Raw genomic sequence first — 20,767 nt, forward strand, 5'->3', positions numbered from 1 at the left:
CAATTTATTGTGAGTGTGAAACATTCTGTGAAGTTCTCAACCATTCTGTCATACTACCAGATTTATGTTTTGTAAGTCGAAGTAACGTGAATATTTTCGGAGCTACAAAGAGAGCGGTCATACCGTGCTGGTAGTTGGCAGAGAACAAGTTTTGATCTTGCTATCAGCTACAAATGTACCCTTCTCCTTGCAATGCAAGTCTTCTTGTCTCCTCCCAGTCTGCCTAGGAGGAAGGGATGGGGACCTTGCTGGGGTGCCCAGATGTTGGTTGGCCTGCTCTGGTTGGAGTGACTGGCTGATGAGCTCAGGTGTAGATGTGTGGGGGGAAGGCAGGAGTCAGACTCCCACCTATTTCCCTTCTCTTTCTGTGTCAGAAGGCATCAGTCCAGGACTCACAGAAAGCTGCTGTGCCTGTCTCGCTCACTTTTCTTCCCCTTGTGCATTCTCAGTCTCTGTGACCTGCTGCTGGGAAACAGCATTTCATCAGTGGGCACCGGCGCTGCTAATAAACTCTGCCTCCTGCCCTCCATAGGGTCAGGAGACATGGGCATGGGGCCTCAGAGCACGGACATTTTCTGCTCAATGTCATGATTTTACTGACAACAACAATTTCTTGCAGTTAGGCTCCTGCAGCACATAGTTAACCCGGGGGCTGCAGCTGATTGTCTCTATTTAACTACACTGCTCAACTTGAGCTTCATGTTCAAACCCCAGCGTTTCACCATTGCTTCCTTTCCTCTCTCCGCTTCTCTTGATGGACGGGTATAAAGCAGAGACAATTGTTATTAATAATCTAAATCAACCTTTGCTTTTCTACACCTCACCTCGAGCAAGAGAACTACAGTGAACAAAATGAGATCTGTAGCACTTAATAAAGAAAGAACAAAACCAGCCTTAAAAGTCAACTTTTCTGTAAAAATGTGATAGCAGAAAATGCAGTCTCTGAATGTTGCAGATCACTGTTGAGTCAAAAATGTCTGCCTACGTGGACTAAGGACTGGGAGAGTTTCTTTCGTTCAGGCCACTTGTACATCACAAGTGCTTCAGAAAGGTTCCTGGCCTGCAGAGTGTTTGCAGCAGCCTGCCAGAGTAATGACCAGATATCAAAGCATCAGCAGGAGATGCAGTATTAAAAAGTACTGTTCAGTCCTTGATTTTGATATGAACTTTCAAAATGTAATTAATAGTTCAACCAGGCTGATAAAAAACCACAGCATTTGCACAGTGAAATCCCAGAGACTGCAATTTTCTTTGCATGGGTTCAAGACTAGTTTGAATAGATCGGTGATAACTGTTTCATTGCTCCTGCCTCTTAAGAATTTCCTTTGTTTTTTCCAAGTGTCTGAGGACACTTAGAAAATTTCACTTCAGTTTATGCAGGTTACAGCAGTGTCTCTTTATATATGACCTCTTAAGTATTCAAATTGGGCCAGTCTGTTTCTGTCTTGCTTTGGTAGGTGTTTATGTACAGCTGAAGCAGAGTTACGTATTAGCAGCTTTTCTTACGCTAGCCAAGTGCAAGGTTAATAATTTTCAGGTTTTTTCTTGTGGTATTCCAAGAATGCGGAAATGAAGAAGTTTGTCCAGTTCTAAATATTCACCACTAATAAAGGATCATAGATAACTTCTAAACATTTTTAGTTTTCTTGTTTTTTTGGGGGGAAAATAAGTCATTACAACACTATGAAAAGCAGGTGATGTTAGAGAGTCCCAGGGATAGGTACTACAGACGTTTTGAGATCGTATACTTAACAAAGCTAAAATGGGGAAGGAATTAAATGGAGATAGTAATAGGACCACTGTTGTTTAAAAACAACAGTGCAAAATCTTCTCTTTGAAAATAAGTTTCAATGGCTTATGCTGCAGAGGAAATCAGTGTGGCAACAGGAAAACATTTTCAAAATTACATCGTCTCCGTTTTCAGAAAGAAGAGATTGAAACAGAGAGAAGGGAGACAGACAGAATATAAAGCTTTCTAGGTCCAGCTTCTATTTGTTGATTTAGTGACAGTTAGGTTTCTTCCTTTCTGAACCTAAAGTTTAAATAGTTTTTACTTTTTTATTCCACCTTTGCTCAAGAATCTAGAAGTCTATTAGATGTCAAGCTCTGCAGTCAGAGACTCCTCAGGCTATGGGTATTTCTGAAACCTGCATCCCCTTCCTGCTTTCACTACGAACTATACAGCATCATGATCTCCTATTTTCACTGGACTGAAAAATCTCACATTTTAGGATTATCAGCCTGAGAACAGATAGTTCTCGGAGAATGTCATATGTTCTGTGATTGCGTAGCGGGGTCTGGGCTTTGTAATCTGTATTTTAGCTTTTTGTTTTGTAACTCAAAGTCATCTGCTTAGTAGGCTGGTTACTCTATTGAAAAGATCGTGTTGCAAAACCAAAACGTCCCAGCATGTATTTTAGAGCATTTAAAGTAAAATTTTGAGTAGAATTAGAAACTAGTTGATACAAGGCAGCTTCCAAGAGTTAAAGTTTTGGTTAAGAAAGGAAAGGGCAAATGTGAACAAGATGAGAAAGCAAGCTAAAATCTGCAGGTAATCTTCCACAGGCCAGGTTTTGGACACATGAGTTGGTGAGATGATGCTGAATCAGAGTTGTTCCTTACCCACAGATAAAGTCAGTACATCCGGCATCAGTAAACCAAACACCCTCTAATTACCCATTCATTCCATAACATGACTGACTTGAAGAAAATAACTGTAATTTTAAAAAACCGGTATAACATTAACGTGGAGGTTAATTGCCATCTTCAGCTGCATCCTTGTCTTGACATGAAATGTTTTTGCCATGTCTCAGCCACATTCTGGGTTGGGGTCTGGAGTTGATTACTTGGTGTAGTGGAGAGTTCAGAAGGACAAGCATTTGCGTCTGCTTTTGATCGTCTTGCCTTTCAATGCATCTTGGAATGAGTCTTGTGCTTACCTTTAGAGTTTGAGGCTGAAAGATTTCACAGAACCATTCTTTTGTTCAGCTTATTTGTCTATACAATTCATCTGCGGAAATGGATTTATCAAAAAGGAATGATTATCACCTAATGCTGAGTATATATGTGTATATTTATGCATACAAACTTTCTAATTTCTAAATTAAATTTTTTATTGACACACACAGTACTAAAGAATGTCATTTAAAAGGTGTTTTCTGGATGTAAAGGGACTGACATGACTTAGGGAATCCTAAACCAGTTGCTAGCTTTAGACCCTGGTCCTTTGATATCCACCCTATTTCAAAAGTGGCTGCCTGTGTGTGTGTCTATATCAAGAATCAGAATAGTGTTCATTTCAGAAGTATCTATTTTCACATTGCCAGTCACCAGGGTTTTTTAGAAGTAATATAGAATATGCTGGTTGTTACAGTGTATTTTCTGCTTATGCATTAGTAGATGGAAGTCAATATGGCTGGTGCATGCGTTATTTTGAAGAATTACTAAAAGGCTTTTCCTCCACTTTAATCATCTTGCAAAGAAGTGTAACTAGTATTCGGGAGTCCTTGTGACTTTGTTCCCATGAAAATGTTCTGTTCCTTTCATAGGTTGAAATCGTGAGAGAACACGAGAAGTGGGAGGAACACTAAATTGTGCTATAAATTGAGAAACTTTCTGTGAAATTATGTATGTTGTAATTACCTTGCTTAGATAATATTGAGCAAAAAAGCAAACGAGCCACACAGGTTGAAGAAATGTCAGATAAACAAACTGTGACATGTGTAGTATTATTACCATCTGACATATCTCAAACACTGACTTTACTCACTCATCCTTCATTCTTTATATCTGCATGTCTAGTGGTGCATGCATTTATATTTTATATAAAGGGCAGAGTCTGTAGTCAGAGCATTTGAGTTATGCTGTTAAAAATAAATTAAGGAACAGCAGGTGAAAATGATTCCTACACATGAATATTCAAACTGTACCTCAGATACTGCGGAAAGAATAATAAAGAGCAATGAAACTTTGGTGGGGCTGAGATGTTGATATGATCTGAAATAAAAGTTTGGTTGGCACAAGGTTGAGATGACTCAGAAAACTTACTCAAGGAGTGGCATGATCTGTTCATATGCCCCATTGCCGAAACATTTGAGAGTTTAAAAAACTGAGTGGGCAGTAGCACTGGGATGCTGGAAGTGTAACAGTCAGTCTCTTAATCTTGATTCTTACACTCTTCAGTCTCTGAGCAGAATGGGTTTAGCATTGGCAGGAAGGTGTAGGGGCTCCATAGCTAAATTGAAAGCCAAGACTTGAGGTCATTCCTTCTCTGGCAGCCATTTCCTATGTACTTGCTTCACTTAGGGCTGGACTTACCAAGAGACTTTCAAGTAGACCACCAACTACCTTTTTGGTGGGGTTTTTTTGGTAAGAATGAAAAAAGTGCGACTTTCGCACTACTTAACTGATGAAATCATGCTGCCCTTGTTGGATTCAGTGAGGTTTCACAGGAATCAGGAGCATGACCACTGTTCAGGACCCTGTGACAGGGGATTTTCAGGGAAAACTCAGGAACAGAATGCATCTGTAGATCATTTCCCTGTCACTTATACATTGTAAAGACAAGAACATTCAGAACTGTAAAATACTTAGCTACTCTGGCAATACGGAAGGAAGCACACTAATAGTGACTGACTTCTTTTAATGTCAAATTTTGTTGGTTTTTTTTTTTATTTGCTCACTTCACAGATCCCGTCCATGGACCACAAAATGTAGAAGTTGTTGATATTCGCTCCCGGCAGCTGACGTTGCAGTGGGAACCCTTTGGTTATGCGGTGACCCGCTGCCACAGCTACAATCTCACAGTACAGTACCAGTATGTGTTTAACCAGCAAAAATTTGAGGCAGAAGAACTCATCCAAACTTCTTCCCACTACACTTTGCGAGGTCTTCGGCCCTTCATGACCATCAGGCTGAGGTTAGCCCTCTCTAACCCAGAGGGCAAAATAGAAAGTGAGGAGCTGGTTGTGCAGACTGAGGAAGATGGTAAGTTATGTTGGGTTTACTGGCTTGCTTGGGTTTTTTGGGAGAAGACTAATACTTTCAGGTTGTAAATAACATAACCCTCTGTCCCGTGAGACTTACAAATGGCTTCTCTGGACAGTGTGTGTGTGTTCTGCAAGTAAAATTTGTAGGTATAAATAATTTCCATTTCATAGCTGTCATCTTGAAAGGGCAAGGATCCCTGAAGTGCTTGGAAATGACAAACGCCAGTCTGAGCAGTTACCAAACAGCAGTAGGTTTAATTCTATAGAAGTTATGTTCTGAACTACCCAGGACCCACAGAGCAGCTGCCTTTGTCATACGGGCAAATGTAATCCTGGCATTTGTTGATTTTTCTTGTGCCTTCACATCACTGTTCCTAAAACAAGTATAGTCTTCCTTTCCAGAGTGTGTTATTTCTTAATACTGCTCTTCTGGACAGAAGCTAAATTCATTTGGGGCTAACTCTTCTGTTCTTGATACAGAAGGACTGTTTTCCGGAGGTACTCATGGAAAGCTTTAAAGTGTTGTTATCCCATCTGAGCTATTTCAGACCAAGGACTCTCATAGACCACAAGCCTCCAATTCTGTCTATGTGTTAAAAAAGAAGCTCTTCCTCTGCCAGAGCTGTGAGGAGTTGCTGTCCTGAGTTTCTGTCAGCTGGAAGTGGCTCTTGCAGTCCAGTATATCATACGGGGGACGTAAGAGGATGGCAGAGCTTTCAGAAAAATGAACAGGGTTTTTATCAGACAGGTTTGGGAGTGCATTTAGTTTGTTATCTTCCACAGCATTAAAATTTTGCTTGAGTAGGTGGATTTTTTATCTGGCCTTGTAGCCATAATGAAATATAAATCTTACATTGTTACTTTACTAAGGAAATCAATCTTTCACATTGATAAAGGTGTGCAGCATCTTTATGCCAGGGTGCAATCCGGCTGTTTAGGTGGATAGAGCTTTGCTGTTGTGTGGGCAGAGAAAGACAAATTAAATTCCCTGCTGCTGCTATGCTGTATTGGAGTAAAGATGAACTGAAATTAGCTTCATATCTTCATGGATTCTGATTTCATTTATCACTTAGTGGTTAGATTAGGGTATTCTTATTTGAACCAAGTGTTGAGAGTAGGTCTTTCGCATTGATAGTGCCTTGGTACTGGTGGTGCCTTGAGGTTTGGGGTTTTTTTAATGATACTGTTTTTATTTCTTCATCTCAACTTCCTGTGTGGTGGCCTCTTGGTGTCTTCTGATGTGTGTGCAGCTAGAGCTGGTGGTAGCTTCTAACACACTTTTTTGTTCTTTTTTGTTCTTTTTTTTTTTTCTTTTTCTTTTTTTTTTTTCTTTTCTTGTTCTTTTTTTTTTTTTTCTTCCTTGTAGTTCCTGGACCTGTTCCTCTGGAATCCATCCAGGGAGGACCTTTTGAAGAGAAGATCTATGTTCAGTGGAAGCCTCCAAATGAGACAAATGGCATCATTACACTCTATGAGGTGAGGAGAACAGATTGTTGTCAAGGAATACATGCCACAGGGCCCTTTCATATGTGTTTAAGCCAATCCAGAGCTCTGAGAGATTTCAGCAGGTGCTAAAAGAAGCCTGATTAAAATAGCTAAGAATCTACAAGATAGTCTGCTGCTATCGCTGAAAAAGTTTTCCATTTCAAAAAAGAGAAAAGATTTCTTTGCCCTATTTGTGGCAAAATGAGTGCCATACAATTCAATTTTTGAGCTTTTTTTTCTTCTGCAGTCTCTCCAAGGTCGATTTTCTTTCCTTTTTTTCTCAAGGTAGACTTCTGTTAGGTTTTCTACCTAAAACCTGTAACTAATTTCTCTCTACCTTTCTAATACTCGTAACACTTCCTGGCAATTTCAGCAGAATATGGCCATTAAGTCTTATGTTATAGTGTTCTTATTGAATCTTTCAATGATAATCTATCTAGCCCAACTACTTTCCCTGCTGACAAACAAAATATACAGCACGTTATAGAATGATCACTGACCATCCTATGGTGGATGAAAAAAAAATTAAATGTGATTCTAGAGTGTATCAGAGGCGAAGTTTCTTGTTAAGGTAAGAAAACGTTACTGTTGTTATGTGCTCCTGGTGAGACTGTATCTATAATGTCATGTTCATCCAGATATGCAGAAAGGGACTGCAAAAGGACTGCTTTAGAGGATCATGTGAAATGAGAGACAGTTCTACAAGACAATGTAAAGACACTTCTATTAAATAGCAGAAAGTGGTGCACTGGTGCGGGCTGGGCGTGTTTCAGTTTATAGGTTCAGCATTTGCCACAGTAAGATTAGAAAAACTGAAAAATAATTTTGCTTGTGATGTAAGAATCCACACTGTGGGCTTGTTACAGCATTTTCTGATACAGAGGGGCAAGAACCACTTTTTTGCGTTCCCTTTTATGCTGGGTGAATGTAAAAACTTATTTTGGAAAAGGCGTGGGTGCAAGCAGCAGCTCTACCGTCACCAGGGAGGTTCTGCTCCCTTCCTCTTTCCATCTAGCTTCTCAGTCTGGAACAGCATGTCTCATGACGTGTTGCTCCTAGATCTCCTTGCTAATACTTGCTGCGTCTATCACAGCAATGGTCAAAGGAAAAAAAATCAAGCGGCTTTACCATCCGTGAGCTCTTACACTGCGGCATGAGCAAGAGATAGCAACTTTCTCCTGGTCTTAAACATCACTGCAGTTTTAGGTCATCTTTCCAGCTGGCTCACAAAGAGTAGACTGAATTTGATATGGCAAGGATAAATAAATGAATAGAAGTTCCCCTTGCCAATTTTGTGTCATTTTAGCTAGGTGATAATCCTTGACTAAGTAAGGAGTCACTTTTTTTTGGTTGATGTTGAGATGCTTGTGGAAGTCTGTGCAGGTTGCATACGACCTGTCTGTACCAGGATAGAACTAATCCTTGCAATCTCACAGGTTTTTGAAGGTGTAGTACAGACTATCCTGTGTCTGTGTAAGGAATTATGCAATAAAGCTGCCTGTATTTTTAAGGAATTAATCTAAATAGAATCAGTTGCAAATTCATTATTTTTCTGGCAACACAGGTGACCTATGGTGGAACACGTTTACAACAATCCAAGTCAAATGATGCAAAAATAACTCCTTTTAATTTTTAAAGTTTCCTACTAAAATATTGCCTTGGGCTCAGCTCATTGAAAGGACTTCAGCAATCTGAGTAGCTTTTCTGGCTGAGCAGCTGTCTAGAGATACTTTAATGCCTCCAGGGTAGTGATGCATCATGACAGTGCTTTTGCCCCTCAAGTCATATCATTGCTCAAGTCTCAATGGAAGCACAAACAAATTTTTCTTTTCGGATAATGACTCTATGCATATTTGGCAGCTGAAGCCAAAGAAAAGTCAAGGTGAATTCAATCTCTTCCTCCTTTTCCTCCTCCCTCTCATCCCCAGAAGGATGAAAATCCAAGTGTTAAAACCACCAGGAGAACCAGGGTGTCTGAAGGCTGTTATGAATGGAAATGTTTTACTTTCGTCTTCCTTCTTACATGTCAAAATTCATACACAACGTTCCCATTCTCCATGGCACCCTGAGGCAAGTTCATCAGCTGGAGGTAAAAATACAGATGAGCAGTTACACATAACGTGGTGAGATGGCCAGAGCGTTCTCAGGGTAGTTGTCTGGCTGTTAAGTCTGTATCGCAAGCAAATATAAGCACCTGTTCCAAGGTCTGGTTTTGAAATTGCTCAGTAAATAAAGTACAGGTCTTTGCATCTCATCTGCCACCTGCAATTGAAATTTAATCTTCCTAAAGGTACTGGGAAACTTCTGGTATTGTTGCATCTTCTGTATTGTTTACTTAATCTCTAGCCTGCTGTAGATACGTAAACCTACAGCTTTGTCTCTACTGGAGTTATTTTAACATTTCATGCCATGTGTCTAGGACCGAAGTAATTCCTCAGTAGTAATGACCTCCAAAGTGTTTTAGACAGGGTTCAGCCATTTTTCAGTATCATCATGGCCTTACACTGCTTTAACAGAGTTCAGCTGACCTGTTGGTTAAAGAAAAAAAAAAAAAAAAAAAGCTGGTGGTTAGTCTCGGATAGGTTTTCAGTTCTTTCCTGTGGCCTACCGTACCGATCCAGGTAGAAGCAGAAGGTTTTAATGACAACAGAAGAAAAAAGGTCAAACTCTGACCTTGTGTGGCGCTGCTTTAATGAGGTCCCTGTAGGGAGCACGGCTCCTGAAGCCCAGTGCCGGCAGTGCTGCTCGGTCACCGGGAGGAGCCGGGAGGCTCAGTGATGGGCTAACAGATTTGCAGCCACCTAGAAACTCTGCGGTCGTGTTGCCGTCGTTAGGGAGAAAGAAACCCAGGAACCTACCAAATTTATTAAAGAAAATTTCCCTGCAAAGTAGAGATCAAGAAATATCACTTTATGAATTTGAGTTAGCGGTGTCAAGTCCTGCATTACCCCTGGAAGTAGCTGGCAAGGTTCACCCATAGGTATTGCACAAGTGACGGTCTCTCAGACTCCCTTGGGCACAAACCCTCCTATTAAAAACAAAAAAACCTTCTCCTCCTCCTAAGCCATACTTCTCTCCTTACCATCACTATCAAGTTCTGGTTCATTGTAACTGGATACTGTATTTTCTCTCTTGTTCTCTTAAAAAATTTTGTTACAAGTTTCTAAAATGCTTCTAAATAATCACACTGGGTGTTCTACTTAGATCCCACTTGCTTTTCCCTGGGACAGATTTTCTTTTCAGATCCCTACTCATTCTTGCAGTTCGCTGCCAGGCAGACTTCCATATCACACAAATTGCTGTTGCAATTTGCATGCGCGCTGCTTACATGCCAACTGGGCTGAAATTCAGCATCACAACCTTCAGCAAGTCATTTGGCAGCCAGAATCACTAATTTCATAATGAGCAAATGCTTCTAAAGAGCCTAAACAAAATGGAAGGACCTTAATGAACCTCTTTGACTTATGCAAGTCTCTTCTGATTGATATTTATCCTTCAAAATGCTATTGTAGTCTTTTAATAAAGGCAGCAATAGCCTTGCATTTAAAACTGGTTTTAAAACCCTCTGCGTTCAGTTGGAGAATTAATTGTTTCACTGGGTACAGCCACAGCTGGATTTTTAAACAAAGGAACCTTCTAGATCCCCAAATCAGTATGTAATTGCAGTCTGTTTCTAGGGAGCAGAAACCTCTTGTTCAAGGGAACTTGGAAAGCTCTGGGAATTACAAGTCAGTTAATCAGTATGCTGAAAAGCTTAGGAGATGTACGAGCCGTGTGGAAAGCGAATGATGGTACAGTTCATTCTGGGGGTGTTAGGGGAGCACAGCAAAGCGGTTAATAACACGAGTGGGTTAGTAGGTGTCAGTTGGTCTGTCCAGTCAAGTACGCCATTCGGGAGATGCCTTGGCTGCTGCGGCAAGTAAGCCAAGCAACGGAGGTCAAGCTTAAGAGCTGTAGGCGTAGTCAAGTCCCCGGATAGCTTCAAGGTGTGTAGGTACTTAAACATGAGACAAGTGGATCAATCTGTTCAGAAACACAGCTAAACAGCGGTAATGGATTTTGCTGGTACGTCGCTTTGGGTAGAATTCTCTACAGAGATGTTTTTGCATGTGACACCCATGAAAGAGGCGTTATTACAGCTGTCTCTCGTAGCCAGCTGTGAGTGGCAGAATCTAATAATATTGTAATAAGTCCTGTCCCCCCTTCAGTCTCCTGCCAGACTGAAAGCACCACAACTTGTTGAATTTTTTTTTTTACCATTCCTGATAGCTGCTATGCTTTAAAATCCTTCATGATGAAATGCTGCTTATTGTGCTTATACTGTGTGGGAGTTCAGCTTCAAAGCCGTTATGTACAAAGACATGCAGCAAAGATATTTCTTTCTAAATTTTGTTTTTTATCCTAAGTGTGTGTAAAGTCAAACCACCATCAAACAGAAAGACCTATGCTGTCATTGGACTGCAATCTAATTTCGGGTCATGGACCAGCTTAGGTACTTAAATTCTCCTATTTTTAGGTGACCTGAGGTGTCTCAAGCGTTTGTTCCATAATCCAGACCGAACCGCTTCAGATACATGTGTGGACACAGATATTTTGTGCAAACTTGTGTCTTGAAAATGTAAATAAACAAAACTTATATCTCATTTCTGTTTGTTTGGGCAGCTACAGGCTTAGGAGCGCGCTCAGTAAGCGACGTTGGCTTTTGCCTTCTACATACATTTTTCATGTGTAATCTCTTTCTGAGAATTATCAGTTTTTAAAATATTTCACCCTTAAAGGGGAAGAAGAAAAAAAAACAAACCACCTGGGATTCCTGTCTGAAAATGTTTGTCACACTTGGGGGAAGGCATTGCTATAAGGTATTACAATCCTAGAAACAGTTGAAGAGTGGCTACAGTATATTCAGCTCCTTGGCTGGAAAAATGACTCTCAGACTGTTGAAGTCCTTTCAATGGCTCCTTGCCTGAAAGCAATGTCTTTTTAGACACTTGTCCTGGTTTGGGCTAAATCAGAACTAATTCTGGTTTAGTGCTTTCACTTTTCAGTCAAGCCTTCTCTAACTAACGGCACTTTCTGAAGCAGCAGCATGTTTTTCCAGACAGTGACTGCTCCCAGCAGTGATAACCCCTGATGTTTACAGTCAGTACCAAGGAATGGGATGCAGAGAGGCCCTGGCTTAGACTTGTTCTTACAGCGACCAAGGTCACTGCTGAGTCTTGTAACCCATGTTGGGGTGCCAGGAGTGAAAAGGGGTCACACCTACAGGGAGGAGCGAACTGGACAGGTGACCCAAACCTGACCAACAGAATATTCCATCCCATAGACGTCATGGTCAGTCTAAAGCTGAGAGATCACGAGGGTCTCTCTCCTTCGATGGCCGACGTCTGAGGAGGACTCTGTCTGTCCTTCTGTCGTCGATCCCGACCCATGCATCCCTGAATCCAGTGCCTGAGTCCAGCTCCTGCAACCCGTCCCTGTCTGCTGCCGGGTCCAGCCTGGGACTGCCCCAGTGCCAGCCCTGCAGCCCCAGTGGTGACGTATCGTCATCAGGGTGGGGGGAGCTGGGGTCGGTATTGGTTTTGTATCTGTTTGTACATATTGTATATAATTCATTATTTCCTTATTCTTATTATTATCTTTTCTTTCATTGTTATTGTTTCATTAAAGCTGTTTTAGTTTTCTTTTCCAAACCGTAAAGTCTCTCACTCCCTTGTTGTCTCTTCTTTTCCCTTTTGGGAGGTGAGAGGGGTTAGTAGAGAGCGTCTGTCATTTGTTAGTGGCCGGCCCAGCCTCAAACCTTGACAACACTGTAAGGTGTAGTCTTGTAATCACTTGTGTTCTCATCTTTATGATTATTAAGTCCCATGTGGGTTGCACATGGGTCTTGGGAAAAATAAGGATGCATTTGCAGCTTCTAACTAGCTAGTTTTCTTTGTCACTGTTTCTGAAATACTTTATATCTCTATTTAGGTGCCAGGAATAATAGTATACAGGACTTTCCTACACAATTTCAACTCTTTATTGGGACACTTGGAGCCTAGTTCCTCTAATCCCAGTGGATCTGAGTTTAAATTGCACTTCAGAGGTTACAGATCCTCTTAGTTGCCATGTAACGTTGCAGTCTGCCCTTCATCATCTCTCCAGTTGCCAATATGCCATTTCTTCTTGATCATGTCGCTCACTTTTTCTTTGTCGTTACATGAGAACTGCCTCTTAGAAGGTCATGCTTAAGGTCAGTATTTGTGGGGTGCACTGCCTGCGTTTGCAATAGGGTGGAAACAAATTTCTTCCACCTCTGACCCCTGAAAGTGCATATTTATCATAACACAAAGCATGATTATCTGGTGTGAAAACTATCCGCTGCAGGGATATGCATGCATTTCTATTCATAGCACTTTTTTAAGCTATTCATGAAACCTGACATTTTTAGAATAAAATCTTCCGTGCTAAATGGTGTAGCGAAAAAAGGTTTCCTGGAAAAGCTGAAAGGGTTGGGAACTCAACTTTGCTTAGTCATTGGTTTGTTTATTTAAAGGCTTTTTTTGGTTAAGAAGAGTGAAAAATGTCTCCCACAAGAAGGAAAGCAACAACCGCGAAATCTTGCAACCAATTTATATAAAGCTGTACAGTTGAAATAGTAGAAAGATGACAATTCTCGGAAATTGCCTTCAGTGAGAAGTGGTTTTGAATGTCCCATGAAAATCAATCACGTTACAGCTTCTCAATTGCATTCTGTGGAAGCACGATACTCTTGGGATGAAGCTTTCTCACTTAAGCTCACTAAGTGTGCACTGAAGGAAGTCCATGCTACACACAGCTGGCTGCTGCATTTAGCTGAACATTAAGGAGACGCTGTTAAGTGCTCAAAACCCAGGAAACGATCAATTAAGGATTGTATATTTGGTCGTAGCTTTATCACTCTTCTGTACAGACATTTGACAATGCAGTCTTCACACAATTGGATATTACTCTCTGTTCATCTGCAGCACTAATGTTTTCCTTTGGCACCAGATTTATAATGTCTCGTGCTGCAGTATGTTGTTTGTCCAGAGTCCATGAAAGTCAATTACCTAAAGAGTAAGTGTTTTCCTGCATCTTACTATGTTGAATTAGAATTCTTTAATAATCTAAGCTATCAACGAAACTGCGTGGCCATGTATAATCTGTTTAAGTTTGAAACTCTGTCAGCTCTATAGTAGGCTGCATCATCCTCTCGCTTACAGGTGAGGAAAGCTGTGTATATATAACCAGCTAAATTAGTTCTGTAGTTAACGGTTTTTGCACAGAATTGCACTGGAAGAGGGCTGGGCTGGCTGAAGAGAAATTGTTTGTTATATGGTTGCTGACTGTAGGATTTACTGAGCACTTAGTGGACAGGTTGGTTAGACGCTACCAATGTTCTGGGCCCCACTTAGTCAGGATTCAGGCTAGATTTTGGGAAACAAATGGTGCTGATTGCATTGCTTATTATGGTTGGGGATTTTTTTGCAATTGAGAAAGGATATAAATCTGAGCATTGCTTACTTTCTTAGCAGGGTGGGATGCCATGTCAGCCACAGACCCCGTTGTTCTGTTTCTGGGACAAGGCAGGGCTTAGTGAGACAGCTTTCCAGTGAAATTTGAGGAGCATAAGGTGACAAGAAGTATCTTTTCTTTCAGTCAGTGGAATCCCACAGAGAGCCCTTTTTCCCCCTTCCAGGCTGTTTAATAAAGTAATATGGCTTGTAAGCTGCCTGTGAGCCCTAGAGTTCTAGGGTGTGCTTGAGTGACCCCTCTGCCATACACAGGGCATTTAAGATGGCTTCTCTGATGCTGCAAGGAAAACCTTGTTTACCCGTGCACAATAATACAGACACCAACGTATGCGACTGCTGTTCTGGTGCAATAGGATGGCTTTCCTTCCCCGATCGTGACTGGAAACACAAAATGCCGTGACAGGACTGAAGTCAGTTGGAGCCGTGTTGATTTAAGGCTGATGCGGGGAGATAATAGGAACTGGGCTCTGCTGGGTCGGTCTGGTGTGTCCCAGGGCAGTGACTCCATGGGCTGTTCATGCTCCTCACGTCTAAAGAGGGCAGCAGTGGGGAGGGTGCACCAGATGCAGGCTGGCTGGTTACTCGGGTGCTAAACCCCGTTGGGAGAGCCTGCTGTCTTTGTTGCAGATGTTTCTCTCCATCCTGGCCCAGTTAGTTTAACAGAGCCTTAAACTCAGGAAATGTTTAAATGATTTCCTAATTAGGGATACTTTTCTGAATAAACACCTTAAAGAGCTTTTGAAGAAACTTCTTGAAATTATGTAGGATTCTTAATTGTGCGCTCCTCACTCAGTGTTACTTGCAAGATACACTTAACTTGGAAGCATTTGTTAATGATGCTCTTTTAAATCTTACGGTTTCCAGTAACATCTTGATGAGAAAATGAGCGGGTTTGTTGAGAAACTTAGATGTCAGGGGTTTTTTAAATGTATGACAACCTCCAGGTAAATAACATACTTGTGTTATAAATAGTATGAATCAACTGTTTTAAAAAACTGCTTGATCAAGCTTTCCAGAAATAAAAGCATAATACGGTCCCTTGAGAACAACAATTTCTTTGATTGCCTTTTTATTGTTCTTTTGAAGCCAATAGACTTGCAGCAATATAAATCCAATGCAAATGAGAAAAGATATTTGGCTACAACAAAACATTTCCCTTTTTTTTTTAAAAAGGAACTGAATTATTTCAGTGTGCGTGTTGAGCTCTTTCTAAGCCAAACTGAGTGATAAGAACTGAAAAAAAAATAATCCAACCTTATTCTTTCTTAAAAAGAAGTTAAAATTTTAAAACTCCTTTTGTAGTTATGTGAACATCTTGTCTTTCTGCCTTCCAATGCTTTATCTTCTTTTCTAGAAAAAAATACAGTTTCGGTCTATTCTTCTTTATTCAAACATGCTGTTTGTCTTTATTGCTTATACAGGAGAACAGTTGATTCTTAATCCTGTTTCTTCCATCTAATCTTTTCAAGTACCAGTGTACCTGCGCAGTTACAGTGATACAGATAAAGCTCTTTAACAATTATATATTCAGGTCTTACACTTGCTTACCAAAATGTAGTAGTTAACTAAGTTGAAAGCAAACTGCGGGTACGTGTTTGTACTTCCTTCCTAGATGGTTATTTCCCTTCCATCTTAAGTATTCCTTAGTTTAGCAGATAGGGTTGAAAAATCCAGCAGTGGTGGCTTTATCCTGTTAATTAGTGCAACTGAGGAACCGTGTAAAAGAGGAAAAGCCAGTCAAGGTGATCTTCTCATCACCTTCAAAAGGAGGAGAAGCCGGCATAATGGTTCCTTTTAGGAAGTTAATCTTGTTGCTGTCCTTTGTGCGTGTGTGTTAGACTCAGTCTTTAACCACGGTCCTGCCAGCCAGCGGATGGGATGGGTTTGGGTTTAGTTCCCTGTGCCTCACTCTCATTACCCATCTCTGTCACTTTGAGTTGCTTTCTTCCCTTTTGCCTTCTCCTCTTGCCCTCCCTGTCTGTTACTGTCCTGATTTCTGCTCTCCCTGCTGTCCAGGTGCTATGGCTGACAGCAAGGCTGGGATGGCTTTCAGAAGGATGCTGGCAGCTGCTAAGTTTTAGCGCAGGGAGAAGGACTGGATTCCTTACTCTTCCCTTTGTTTCTAAATCAACCGCTTTTGTCTGAAGTTGTGAAAAGCAACTTAGGGTGGGGCAGCCGCTTGACTTGGAAAATAAGCACAAATGGACAGTTTAAGATTTAAGTGACTAAAATATGTGGTCTTACCACTATGAGCTACAATAATAGCTAGGACTGATATTTTATCTGTAAAACATTTTACCTGTGCGTGGGTCTTGCTTGTGTGGTGTACAGCAAGCAGAGCAGCAGTAAGTGGTGGTGTTAGTACTCCATCGTGTTGGTTGGAGTTTTTGTTCATTGCCCACAGCTTTCGCTACACCCAGTGTAGCATGGCAAACCAGCTATGAGGGATATTAAGCAGTGCTTTCAGCGTCGAGAACTAACTGAGGAACAAGTATGGAGATTGAATAACCGCCTCAATGCTGCAGTCCTATCAAAGCAATTTCTATAGTTGTCATTTTCTACTATTAAACTGAACAATGAGGCTCTCCAATAAAATCATATGAAATAACAGCTCATTAAAAACTCTCCTTAATATATAGCATGCTAATTAATGTCAGTGGGGTGCAAGCTTGAATGGCAGAATAGACTATAATGTTTGGAAAGTAGGTAAAAGAAAAGAAGATATTTTATCATTAATGACCTCTTAGTAAACCTAATGAAATCCTTAATGGCCTGAATACATTACTGAGGCACTCCCAACTGCTTTGTTACCTACTCCATTCTTCCTCCCTTTCTCATAGACATTAAATTTGGGTTTATTTGTAGGAAAGAAAAAAGAAATAAAGTCCCAAGGAAATATGAACAGGAGGAAGGAGTCTGAGCAAAAAAGAGAGTAGATAAGACTTCTCAGCCCTACTATTCCTGTTCCTGGTCAAGAGAAAGGCTGAGTGTAGGACAGTTATAGCCTGTCCTGTAGGTGTGTTGCCTGTGTGTGTATTCAGGTTTAATTGACTCTGTGTTTGTGTGACTCTCAGTTAATAGGCTAGGGAGCAAATGGGCCTCTTTTATTCATGGGGTCTCCCTAGGTTAACTTCTATATTCATTCCTAGAGCTGTGCTATGGCTTTTTATACTGTTACCAACCATGCTGTACTTGTGCTGTGACTAAATTAAAGGGCTGTATTCTTCACGGCTTTTAGTGTTTCATATGTTGCCAGCCTTAAGTATAACTTGCAAAAATGCTGTTTAACTCTCCCTTAACCTTCTCGCAAAAGAAGCAGTACAAGAATGGAAAAAATGAAAGGCTTTGCTTCCTCCCATTTCCTGGTTGAAATGTAGTGGGCTGAGGAGGGATGTGACTGGCAATAATTGCTTGGCTTAAACTGAGTTTTAAAATGGAAAATGCTTCCAATCATCTGGTCATAAAATAGATTCTTTAGTTTAGAAGTCCAACACTGGAGAAGGATTGTTCACTAACCTGTTCACTGACACTTCCCTGTTCATTAGAAGATAACTTTCTTCAAATTCTTCCTTTTGTGTAACACTTGGTGCAATTAACTTTAGTCTTGTACCCCCAATGTCTGAAACTTCCTGATAAGATTGTAACTAATGTCCATCCCAGCTGCAATCTGAAGTCACCTGCAGAAGTAATTGTTCCTAAGAAGCACAGGTGGTTGGCGAGTCTTAGAGAAAAGAGCCCGTGGCTTGCTGTGTAATCATGTTTCAATCAGCTTTATAGAACCATGAAATTGATTGTCCCCCTGACGTACCGTGCGCTTCGGAGCAGATACTGTGCTAGGCAAGTTAATTCCTTATTTGGCTCCAAGCACACAAAAGAAAGAGAGCTTTTTGCTTCCCCTCCCATTCTCAGGAACCGAAGAGGAAGGGAGCACAAATCACCTTGAAATCAGAATTTGAGAGCATAGCAGCCAGCCCTGTTTTGTTTTCCTAATCATCAAGTGAAAAGCATGGTGATTTCGAAGAAAGATGCCCAGGCTGTTGGCTCCATACAAGGGAGCTTGGATGAATGACAAAACCTGTGGTGGTGATGACCAGGTAATCAAAGAGCTATAGGAGTCATGAAAGTCTGACAGAAAGGAGAGCTGAGCGAGTGTCTTGTTAATGTGGTGTACTCTTTGATATTGGACTCGGCTTCTCTCTTCTTCTGGAGCAGAACAAAAGGGGATGCTGTGAAGATACAGCCGCCTTGAGGCAATGAAGAATATTCCTTTTCAGATACCTGCAGAAGGTCTGGCCTTGTCTTCATAGAATTTAATTCCTGTTTCAAACTCCCTCATTTCAGGACTATTTTGGTCTTTCAACATAAGTGAAAATCCATTCAAAATAAATCCAAAATCAGCTCACCAGTGAAAATTCTAGGAGCTCCTTCTTAACCTGAGTCTTGCCCCTGGAAGATTTAGCATCTCCAACATTTTTGTATTTTGTGTTGAAATGTTCGCACTTCAGGGTCACTCTTCAGTCTGAAACGCTGCTTCTACTGGAAGAGGTTCATGGTCCCTGAGCTCTCGTGGGCTAAATCTGAAGTTCACAAGAAGGAATCAGGAGAAGCAAGGCTGTTGTTGCCATTCTTAAAATGCTTCTGCAAGGCCCATGTCTCAGACAGAAACTGTGAGGGGGAGCACAAACTAGAAAATACATAATTAAAAAAACAACCAACCAAACAAACACAAACCTGCTGAAATAGATAGAAGCAAAAGGTGCTTCTATCCAGATTTATGTTGTCTTTTAGAATGAACGATCTTTCTCTAAGGCTCACTTTAGTGACTTTTCCGGAGTTAGAAATGTGGTCCCGCAAACTGCTGGGTAAGTTTAGGCCTTCCTCCTCCATGAGCTCCTGCACGGGACTGCTCCCTTGTGTGAGTGGGGTGGTTGTGCTGCACAACCTGCAACCCACTGCTCTTCCTGCAGCTGGAATACTGGCAGCAGAGCAATGTGATGCAATGAGGTATTTTTGTTTGTTTTCTTCTGCACAGACCACAAGGGACTTGTGGCTGCAGAATAATTATTAGTATGTTTATTGGAGAAGAGAAATACAAACACAAGTCACGCACACAGAACTCCTGCATATTACTGTCTAGGACATTTTTCCTTTTAGTGCTTGATAAGGTTCCTTTTCCCACTGAGCCAAGAGGTTTTTCTGAGCTATTTAACTTTATCTGTCTCTGTGACAGCGATAGACTTGTATTACATTCAGAGGAAAACCAAATAATGTGTATACAGCATTATTAACTTGCCATTTTCTTATTTAGGACACAGACAAATTAGAAATTATTCAGGTTATCCAGGCAAAAGTTACATCTTCACCTAGCTCTTATCCTTATTAAGGATGAACCTTGTGAACTCATCCATGCTGCTGCTGAGCAAACAGCACTGCTTGGTAGATGTAACTCAATCCGTTTCCTGGATAGTGTAATCTTTCTCTCTCATTGTGTTTTATGAAATCTGTCTTGTAATGCTCCACGTTCCAGAAACATTCTCTCTTCTTTTCAAACTTCTCTAAACAGTAGAACCAGATTTCCAGCTAAATAAAACCACAGCTCCTGCTTTCAGAGGAGTGCCAGCAAGAGACAAGTCTGTTGCTCAACTGACACTGGAGTTCGAACAACCTTGGCTCGGGCAGGAGTAATGAGACACAGCCCTGGGCTATAAATTACATTGACTTGGGAACGAGGGGAATTCATTCTGTTTTGCCTGAGGCAAAGGTCTGCTGTGCTGTCAGCTGAGTTTCTTAGACTCTCGGTTTCCTCTGTCATGGTAATAAGTACCAAGAAAGCTGCTTATGAAAGAGTTTTGAGGAAATCCCTTGTTACCTGCTACTAGTTTAACTTGTGTAATTTCAGCAGCAGAGGGACATCTGTTTCTAGCTGCTTTACTGACAGATGTAAATAAAGATGGTGGACTTGGTGGACCTTTGGAACAGCCTTTCTGGACCATGAGAAATTCCCTGTGGCTAATAGTTGACGTGTGAAGAAATGGTATCAATGAGCTGCAGTTCTGTCTGCTGCGTGGAGGTCTTGGTGTTTTCCTTTGTTACTCTGAGCTCCTCAGTGGCATGAGAAGAAAATTATGTCAAAGTGTTTGATGTTTCTAATAGGGGAAGCATGGTAGGAATGGCTTTTTTTTTTTTTTTTTCCCAAACAAATGTGAGATAAAGAGGAAACCCTAGTGAAGCTTTCGTGCCTAGGAAGCATCAAGATGTGCAGTTTACCCACTGCTTTTTCATGTCATTACATAATTGCTTTAGCAGCTTTACTCCTAAAGGGCTCCATGCACATCTTGGTGACCAAATTATTTGCTAGGATTTAACACAGTGCTGTCTAAACATAATCCTTAATGATATGCTGGGGGCACACACTGCTTGTGGAAGTCTTGCCTGTGATTGATAACTTAAGAATAAGATAAACCCAACAGTGGTTCCTCTGTTTTGGTAGGTGATTCAAAACATGCTGAAGCTGAACAAGTATCTGTACTTGTTTGCAGTTCCACACAGGATTTTCAGTGTTGTCTCAAGTTAGGTAAGCATAGAAATAAAATACTCTGCCAGTTGTTGCTGTGCACAGCAGGTCCTTTAAGAATGACAGCATCTGGTTTTTGGAGAAAGCCTCCTTCTTGTTCCAACAGTGATATATATGGTACAGACCAGGACAGCAATGTTTTGACACCCTTACCAAACAGTCTCTGTGTAGCTCTATGTGTAGGT

General features: G+C 41.0%; 1 protein-coding gene across 2 annotated transcripts in view; it reads left to right on the forward strand.

Annotated features, from left to right (window-relative positions):
* Nucleotides 1-20,767, forward strand: part of PTPRT (protein tyrosine phosphatase receptor type T) — a 462,769-nt gene that overhangs the window by 304,869 nt on the left and 137,133 nt on the right. For both annotated transcript variants that reach the window (XM_086474655.1, XM_086474654.1), the window contains exons 8-9: nt 4,690-4,986; nt 6,355-6,464. In XM_086474655.1, the coding sequence (XP_086330781.1) occupies nt 4,690-4,986; nt 6,355-6,464 (407 nt within the window). The remainder of the gene's footprint in view (nt 1-4,689; nt 4,987-6,354; nt 6,465-20,767) is intronic.

Source organism: Leptosomus discolor, chromosome 17 (genome assembly GCF_034619465.1).
Source record: "Leptosomus discolor isolate bLepDis1 chromosome 17, bLepDis1.hap2, whole genome shotgun sequence".
Taxonomy (NCBI): domain Eukaryota; kingdom Metazoa; phylum Chordata; class Aves; order Leptosomiformes; family Leptosomidae; genus Leptosomus; species Leptosomus discolor.